Source organism: Sciurus vulgaris, assembly GCF_902686455.1.
Source record: "Sciurus vulgaris genome assembly, chromosome: 6".
Classification (NCBI taxonomy): Eukaryota; Metazoa; Chordata; class Mammalia; order Rodentia; family Sciuridae; genus Sciurus; species Sciurus vulgaris.
The window spans coordinates 62,081,808-62,091,133 of record NC_136466.1 but is presented as its reverse complement, the minus strand read 5'-3'; the positions used below and the strand labels follow the sequence as shown (position 1 = coordinate 62,091,133).

The window sequence follows — 9,326 nt, the reverse complement described above, 5'->3', positions numbered from 1 at the left end:
CAGTGCCCCGGGGCTGAACGGCCGGGAAGTCCACAGCCGGCAGCCACAGCTTCCTCCTCCGCCCGGAACCTTTGGCCGGAAGCAGTCCGTCAGTCTTAACAGCCCGACTCCAAGCCTCTAAACGTTTCATTTGGGTCCGCTCCCCAGCTAGGGCTGGACTGTTGCGCTTGCGCGAGTGATTGCACGCAGTCACGCGCCGCTAGCCACTTCCGGTGCGCCGCGAGGGCCGCCGGGACGGATCTCCCTGGCGATCCGTGTGCTGTTGCTGCTGTCTCTGCTGCTGCTGCCACCTCCGGACTATTGCCACGGCGATACTTGTGTCCTTGCTCTCTTTCTCGGGCTCCCCGGGGCTTGACCCCCGGGGTTCTCGGCAGGCGTCGGTGAGAAGCCTGCAAAGTGAACTTGAGCTTCTGCACTCGCCCTTCCCGACCCCATATCGCGACTTCGAGGAGGGGAGTTAGAGGGGTGGTCGCGACTCCGCGCCGTGTGTCACCGGGCGGGGCCGCGGGGCCGGGGCTCCTCCAGTACCCGGGATGCGCGCGCGAGCCCTCGTCTCCACTTCCTTGTTGCCGCTGTCACGACTGGAGCCGCCTCTCTCCGACAGCGGGGAGCGCGAGTGCGCGGGCAAGCCTCCTCGTCTAGCCCTTGGGCCAGGCGCCTCCGGGAATGTGAGCCGCGCGGCTAGCACGCTCCTCGGGGTAAGTCTGATCCACGAGGGTTACGCTGCCCTGTCTTGGCGACCTCGAACTGGGTGCCGTCGCTCTCTTAGCTTCGGTTGTCTCTTTCACAAAGTAGGACCAGTGAGCTTTAGTTTCCTCTTCCCTCAGCCCGTACCTTTGAGACATCTGAGACCCAGGGAGGGAGCTAAAGAAGGCCAGAGTCAAACCTGGCCCATGGTTGAGCCGTCAGAAGGCCATCTTAATGATTGATTCCGAGGATCTGATGGGACAGTGAAAGTGTCTCTGTTTCAAGTGCTGCCCCTCTGTGTTTTGCAAATAAGAAAACTAAGGTTTGGAGAGGGCATATAGATCTTAAGATCTATGCCCAAGGAATCTGTGCTTGTGCTTTTAAACAATGGAAACAACATTAGTACCCAGCTCTTCTGTCCTCTAGAACTCTTGGCTTTAACCTTCATTTTATCCTGTCTCTTTTTGCACCCATGCACTGAGGCCTAGCTGTTGAAAACACACTTGGACCCAGGCTTAGAATAGGACAGTAAAACAAAAGCCCAGGGTAGTCTCTTCCTGCTCCAAAGGTGGTTGTAATGACTTTGGTTCTTAACTTGTTTTGCCCTTGTTGCTAAAATCTTACATGCCATCCTTTGTATATGTTCTCTTGGAGATACCGATCCTCTTCGCAAAGGTTTTAAGGTCAATTTTAAGGACAAAAAAAAGCACTGCCCCCACATGTCCTTGCTTTGAACTCCAACTTCCCTAACAGCCTTTTGCCTTTTGTTTACCCAGTCAAGTTGTGGACTGTATTCTCTTCCCTGATTGCATTGTAACAGATTGCAAGTTTTTGTTTTCTTGGTTTAGACCTTTTGGGGGAAAGGGGCCTAAGAGGAATCATTTAGTGATAACTATAAAAGACCTTAGGAATAATATGTTCATAATCTGGGATAAATATCTTTATTTTTTAAAATTGTAGGTGAAATACTGTATTTCTGCATTTTCTAGGGAGGGAGTTTAGCTTTCACATTTGTCAAAAGAATTCTTGACTCCCAAAAGGTTAGGAGCTACTAAGTTCATCCTCTTCAGGAGAAACTGAAATTTGGGTGTGGAATGCCCTTGTCTGAGGTCATTAGGTAAGAATTTAGAGTTGGATTCAGGTCTGCTGGCTCCATGTGTAGACCTCTTTTGCTCATTATACTTGTCAGATGCCTTATCATTTGTGGAGGGAGGTCTAAATTAGATGCAGATGGGCTTTGTACTACCCATAGTCCTGTGTTTCCTACCACAAGTCTGTTTTTCCCAGAAATCCAAATTTCCTTCTGATAGATTTTCATGAGCAACGATTATTCCTCTCAGGAAATTCAAGTGGTTTCTGGGAACCTTGCTTGTTCAAGGATTTAATTGTTAAATTTCAGCCTAGAACTTGACCACAAATAAATGAACTCTTCTGGACCTGAGTATTCAAGTTTTTTTTTTTTTTTAACCCAGAGGGACTTTACCACTGAGCCACATCCCACGTCTTTTTTTTTTTTTTTTTTTGGTACTGGGAATTGAATCCAGGGCACTTTACCACTGACCTGAGCTAGCCCTTTTTATGTTTTATTTTGAGTCAGGGTCTCATTATTTCTTAGGACTTTGCTAAGTTGCTGAGGCTGGTTTTGAACTTGTGATCCTCCTGCCTCAGCCTCCCAGGTCGCTGGCATTATATTTGTGTGCCACCATATCTGGTGTTGTTTATTTTTTATTTCTAGACAGGGTCTCACTAAGATGCTTAGGGCCTCACTAAGTTGGTGGGGCTAGTCTTGAATTTAGGATCCTCCTGTCTCAGCTTCCTGAGTTACTGGGATTACAGGTGTGCACCACTGCACCTGGCTAGGCATTCAGTTTTTTATGCCTGTTTTTTCCTAGATATAAAAGCTGTTAGTAGATTGTGCTTTGGGGCCAGCTCCAGAGAGCTAATGTTGGTCTACCAGGTAACCATTTAGATCTGTACTGTATAGTATTTTATCACTGTACTATACTGGCCATGTATGGCTACTTAAATTAATTACAGTTCAGTAAAGCAAAATTAGCCTGGTTCCTCATCTAAATAGCCATATTTCAGGTGTTTAATAGTTATATGTGACTAGTGTATACTATACTGGACAGCATAGAGTAGATCATTTCCATTGGGGTTTATTGGACAGTTCTGGTAGAGAGGGTTACCAGTAGCAATGTAGCATTATGTCAAAAGGATCAGGGAGTTGAATTTTTTAATAAAAAAATTAAAAAGGTTTGGCGGCATTGGGCAAGTTGTTAAGTATCTCAGTTACAGATAATTGTCTTTAATAATGAATGCTTTTATTTGTATTACAATTGAATGTTTTCAAATAGTGTGTGTCTGTTAGATCTTTTGAGTCTTATCACTGTAAATCTATGGGGAGGTAAGTGAGATATCTCTTTTTATATATGAGAGAAATGAACCTAAAGCAGTTAAAAGATCTGCCCCCAAATGACACAGGCTGGCAGGGTGTAAAGAAATCTTTGACATATAGGGCCTTATTGCATGTTTGAATTATTTAATGAACCACTAAAGCTGTTTGTTTAACTTGATGAAGCATAGTGAGGGAGAGGGTGAGAAGTTCTGACTCCTGGCCAGGTAGTCTTTTTACCTGTTTCTATATGGAATTCTTATAATGTGGGATTAATAAATCTTTGAGTTGAAGAATTACAGTATCCCATGAGTGAATATGAGTATCTGGTCAGAGGAATCATCTAAGATATTTGTTAAGGATACAGGTTTCCATACCTTCTAGATTCTGATTCAGAAGAAGTGGAACCTTGAAATCTGTATGTTTAACATGTACCCCATGTGCTTATCTGCTGAGTTTGGGAAATGGTTAAACCTTTAGACCCTGATAGAGTAAGGGATTATTGGATCTGCAGACTGTTGCTCCTTTTAGGGTAGATTTAAAAAACTTTGTGCTTGACTTTCCTTGCTTGTAGCCATGGATGCATCATATGATGGTACTGAGGTAACTGTCGTGATGGAGGAAATTGAGGAAGCCTACTGTTATACCTCTCCTGGGCCACCTAAGAAGAAGAAAAAGTATAAAATACATGGAGAAAAGGCCAAGAAACCCAGGTTAGCCAACATGTTTAGGTTGCTGCTGGAATTTATACACCTACTGCCTGGAGAGTTGTGTTGAAGAAGACTTTAAAATTCTTTTAAGAGTGCAACTGTTGAAGTCTTTGAATGGGCATTGGGATGTGGGGGGAGGTAACTGGAAAGGGGAAAATGGCTGGATATATGCCAACATTTGCTGTTTCTGGCCAGACTTTGCTTATGTTTTCAGGCTGTCACAAAAAAATTGCACCAGATGGTAGATGCTATGTACAAAAGAGCTACGTTATTTTCTTTTACTATGCCATTGTTTAAATATTTAAAATAAGGCATTAATAAAATCAGAATTATAAATAGTACCAGTGTCATCTGTAGAGTTTACCTAGATTGTAGCTCTAATTTCCCTCTTAAGTGTGAACATTGCATGCTTCTTGCTGAGGCTTTCTCAGCCTTCAGGAGGTAAAATGACTAGAGACCACGTAGAGGAGTAAAGAATGAGTGATAACCAGCCTGGGCAGTGAGCCCCCTGGTAACCTTGCCCTGAGTGGTATGATAGGATACCTGTATCTTTCTTTGGCTAGCTTTGATTTTAAAGCCAATCATTCCTGGAAAAAAAAAAAGGTCCCTGGAAAAGTACATCAAACGAAGCCTTGCTTCCAGGTTTCTGAAGGGAGAAAAACAACTTGTTGTCTTTACTATTCATTTTGCCCACCTCAAATACCATCTGGGTGTGTTATAAATGTTTCTTTTCTTGGTTTTCAGTTTTTATTAAATGCATTGAATTGAGATCCTGAGTTTTTATGTAAACCTCTTTACTATGAAACCTCTAATGTTATAGTACATAGTGGTTGAATAAGGGATGGTCTGAAGAAGTGGTTGCTTCCTCAGGTCTGCTTACCTTCTATACTACTATGACATCTACCTGAAAGTGCAGCAGGAGCTCCCTCACCTCCCCCAGTCTGAGATCAATAAGAAGATTAGTGAGAGTTGGAGACTTCTCAGCGTGGCTGAGAGGAGTTACTACTTGGAGAAAGCCAAACTAGAGAAAGAAGGTTTGGATCCTGTAAGTAATCTTTTTTTTCCAGATAATTTCTCCATTGGTTCAAAGGTTGGGGGGAGCCTTGGGGAGACCAACCACCTTTTTTTCTTGTTTTGTCCTCTTTGCTTGGGAAAATTTTTATCATTTTATCTTTCTTGACTCTCATATTGTCTGTTTCCATTTGATGATTCTCTGTACTCTCTTTTCCTCTTTGGTTACAAAAGCTTACATTTTCTAGGGTTTTTGCAGTGAGCCTTAGGTTCCTTTTCTGAATTTTAGTAGGACTTGGAGCCCTGTATCCTCATGGGTAGTTAGTGGTATTTTCTTTTAATATGATAGCTTACAAAGACATTCCTCTGATATGTTTTCATATTGAAAATTGAGTATGGTATAATTAGTTTGTGTTGTACTAACTACTATCAACTATAATCAAGAATTAGGTGTGCATGGTTAGAGGTAAGATACTGTTGCTTTGAGTAGGATGGGGTTCTTTTGTTACTGCTGGTGGTTATGAACTATAGGAGAAGCAAAACTGCAAGGTTAAAGCCAAAGATGATGGAGGAGACTGAGGCTTTGAATGCTTGGGTTAAAGAACTATCATGAAAGCATTTAGGTTTATGTCTGTCAGCCACTTTTTTATTTCTTGTTCACAGTGACAAAAAACATTGACAACTATTTAAACAGCTTCTTTTTTTTTTTTTTTAATTGAAGTTCCTGCAGGAAAAAAATAACCTTTCTCTTGTAAGCTGAAACCTTTAAATCTGAGCTCCTGTTAGAAACAATTGTCTCTAACTTCTTTTTTAATAATACAGAGCAGAGGTTTCTTTTGAAGTCAACAAGTATATAAAAGAACAGGCCAGGTTAAGTCCATCTGCCACAATCATTTTACTTACACTCTTGAAGATGCCACTCTACCTCTTTTAGATGATTTGTTTGTAAGCAGTGAGTCTGGGAAATAATCCCTGTGGGGCGGGGGTGGGGAGGTAGAGTCTAAGAAAAGAAAACCTATTCCCTTTGGCTTCCCTATTATAAAATTGGCAATCTTTGGAGTTGGGAGTGTAGCTCAGTGGCAAACAACATGCTCAGTATATGTGAAACCAAGGGTTCAGGCACCAGCATCCCCCCAACCAATGTAATATTTTTGACTGATGAAAATTTCATCTAATCCTGGAATGATTTGGTTTTGAAAACTAGACACTGATGATGTAGATTCTTATCAAGACGGTAAAAATTTTAAGTCAGTCATCTGCAGTGATTCTTCCTTATCCATATGCTCATTTAAATTTAACCCATCTCCACCACTACCACCAAGATCATGAGTAGCTTAGCTCTGACACTGACTTGCTGAGTGATCCTGGAAGAATCATTTAACTTTTGTTTTGAGTCTTGGCTTAATCTGCAAAATGAAATTAGTACCTACTCATAATGTTTAAAAAGAAAATGAAATCACCTATCTGAGTCTTTGGCACATTCTGACGTTTTCAGTAATTGTTACTCTTGAGTCAATTAAATGTCCAATAACCAGAAGAGTGAGGGTGATGTTTATTGAATATCTAAAATGTGCCAAGGCTGGGTGAAGCTTTATGTACTGTTTGTCCTCTCAGATTGCCTTGTGTGAGGCTGAGAGCCTCCTGCCTGCATGTCTTAGTAGCCTCTCAGAGCCTTTGGTGGCAAGGCTGCATCCTCATTAGCCCGTTAGGTCTCCTGCCAAGGGTCCAGTGTTCCAGTGTTATTCCTTCCAGTCTGTAAAACTAATGTCATCCAGATAATTCTGTTTTCTCTGTGCTTGGATTTAAGTCTAAATCATCCTGTGTATTTGTTACCATTTAGTCTTGTTCCCTTAATCTGCCAGCTTCAAAGGTTGACTAGAGAATGTTTCCTCATCACCTTTCCACTAAAGGCGCCATAAAGGAATCAGTCTGTCTGCTTTCATGTTTCATCTGAATGTGTCTTTTAACTTTTATTTCTGAGTACTTTCTTTGCTTTAAGTAGTCTTATCGACTTCTTGCTTTTAAGGATTCTTGTAATTGGTTTTAGCATCCCTTCTAAACTATGCTCCTGAAATTATTTTTTTGCTGCATTTAATTTCAGTTCTCACTGTTTACTTTGAATTTCTGTTTTCCTTATTAAATGACTTTCACTTTTAAGTTGAAAAAATGAAACAAAATACCCTTTTCTTGATGCCAGTTAACTATGCAGGGTTGTTTTTTAGTCCTAGGTCGTCTTGTTCTTGATCTTAAGAGCTTGCTTAGAGTTCAGTTCTTTATTACTTAATAAATTTGTGTTTTGGAAGCTTAACCCCTTCATCCTGAGTTTCCTCATGTGTTAAATGGGAGTAATAATAGTGTCACCTAACTGGATAGTGTTTTTGAGGTAAAATTAGAGAATGGGTTTGAAAGCATTTTCTAAACCTTAAGTTACTAGGTCAGTGTTATTTTTTTTCCCCCTTATTATTTTCAGGACCTTATCATGGAGCCCCTGCTAGACATACTCTCATGATACTTTCTCAGTTGTTTGACCTGTTAATCCTCTTTTTTGTAAGTTTCGGAGAACCAGTAAGGTCAGAATCCTGACTTCTTGTGTTGAGTTCCAGCTTGGCCTGTTGGATTGTATTTTATGCTTTTAGGTTTTTTATTGAACACTATATATTCTGGTAAAGCTTATATACTACTTTGGAATCCTAAAGTGTCAAAGCTCAAAAAGAACTCATATAATGCCAGATTCTACTCCCTTATGTTATAGATGGGGAAACTGAGGCCTCAAGAGAAGAAAGTATTTGCTCAAGACCATGCCAGGCCTGGAGTTCCAGCTTATAGTTTTATATGCCAAGAATAGTGCTCTGTCCAGAGTTCAGTCTATGTTATGTGTTTCCTATGTCATTGACCAAGAAGTTACATTGATTCAAGTGAAGATGACATTACTGTCGACAGAGGCTGGCCCTATCTAATTTTATTTAAGGGAATGTAGACTTTCTAGTCCTTTTGCAGAAAAAAAGTGAACTAATAAATATGTATCTGTATGTTCTTATCTTTATCATTGTATTTGCTTGTCCCCTTCTCCCTGGCTTCCTCATCCTCAGAATTCTAAGCTGTCTGCACTGACTGCTGTGGTTCCGGACATCCCAGGTTTCCGCAAGATCCTCCCCCGCTCAGATTATATCATCATCCCCAAGAGCAGCCTGCAGGAGGACCGGAGCTGCCCTCAGCTAGAGCTATGTGTGGCTCAGAACCAGATGTCCCCAAAAGGACCTCCTCTTGTGTCTAGCACTGCCCCGGAGACAATGCCCAGCCATGCTGGCATGGCAGAGCAATGCCTGGCTATGGAGGCCCTGACTGAGGAGGTGGGAACCCTTGCTCATCCAGGTGCTGTACAAGAGATTGCCACCTCAGAAATGCTCAGCCAGGATGTACTTTTGGAGGAGGCTTCCTTAGAAGTAGGGGAGAACCACCAGCCTTACCAGACAAGCCTGGTAATTGAAGAGACCTTAGTGAATGGTTCATCAGACCTCCCCACTGGAAGCCTGGCTGTGCCCCACTCGCAGGTGGGGGAGAGTGTTTCAGTGGTGACAGTCATGAGGGTAAGTGACTTTGGTACTGATGTCTTTGGTTTATCTGGGAGTTACTAAAAAGGCACCCAGCACCATGCAGTGCAATTTTGGAGCAGTGGTTATGATAAGAGTGCTTATATGGAACTTCTGGTGGGATTATTGTTCTCTTCAACATGTTTGACCTCTGTGCTTGCTCCATAGTTCTCTTCAGTTTCTCAGGCACTCCTATTAATACTTCTTTGCCCAGCTTAACCAGAATTTTCTTCACGTAATATGGTACATGAGGTTCATTAGCAGGAGAGCTGGACATGGTATTCATGAGTCAAAACCAAGACCTGTCAGGCTATTAATACCAGTCAAGATTTTGTATTCCTAAAGTACATTTCAACAAACATGGCACCTGGAACTGTATGTGAGAATTATTAAAAGGTCTTGGGTACAGATGGGTTAGGAAGAAAGATATTTTCTTCAAGGCCAGGTTGATGGGGGACTAGTAGCTGGAAAAGAAGAGGTAAGTCTCTCTGCTAGCCTGAGTGCTCATTTGAAGGGAAAAGCAGCAGTTTTACTGATTCTACAACTCGTCTCTGAAAGTCAGGAAATGGCTACCATGCTCCAGTGTATAGCTTGCCCTCTTTTGCCCTGGTTAGGATAGTGTCCTTAGACAGGTGGGAGTCCTACTAAATCTAAGAAGGCCAACTTGTTGTAGCCCTTCCATCCTGGTTAGAGGAAGGGGACCCTGCAAAGAAATCTGTGCAGGGTCTAATAATTCTTTTTATTATTTGTTGCATCAGTGCAGACCATGGACTTGGTTAAGGCAGATGAGTGGGGTGCTTTAAGCAGGGTGTGGTAATGCTTGACTATAATTCCAGCTACCTGGGAGGTTGAGGTGAAGCAGCATTGCAAATTCAAATCCCACCTGAGTAGTCTAGTGAGACCCTGTCTTAAAATCAAGTTTAAAAGAAAGGA

At 42.0% G+C, this 9,326-nt stretch overlaps 1 protein-coding gene across 1 annotated transcript in view; it reads left to right on the top strand.

The window, feature by feature from the left end:
- The first annotated feature begins 202 nt into the window (after positions 1-202).
- HMGXB3 (HMG-box containing 3) overlaps positions 203-9,326 on the top strand; it is a 67,832-nt gene continuing 58,708 nt past the window's right edge. The window contains exons 1-4 of the mRNA XM_079144748.1: positions 203-698; positions 3,657-3,795; positions 4,663-4,837; positions 7,893-8,390. Of these exons, the coding sequence (XP_079000874.1) occupies positions 3,659-3,795; positions 4,663-4,837; positions 7,893-8,390 (810 nt within the window). The 5' untranslated portion in view covers positions 203-698; positions 3,657-3,658. The remainder of the gene's footprint in view (positions 699-3,656; positions 3,796-4,662; positions 4,838-7,892; positions 8,391-9,326) is intronic.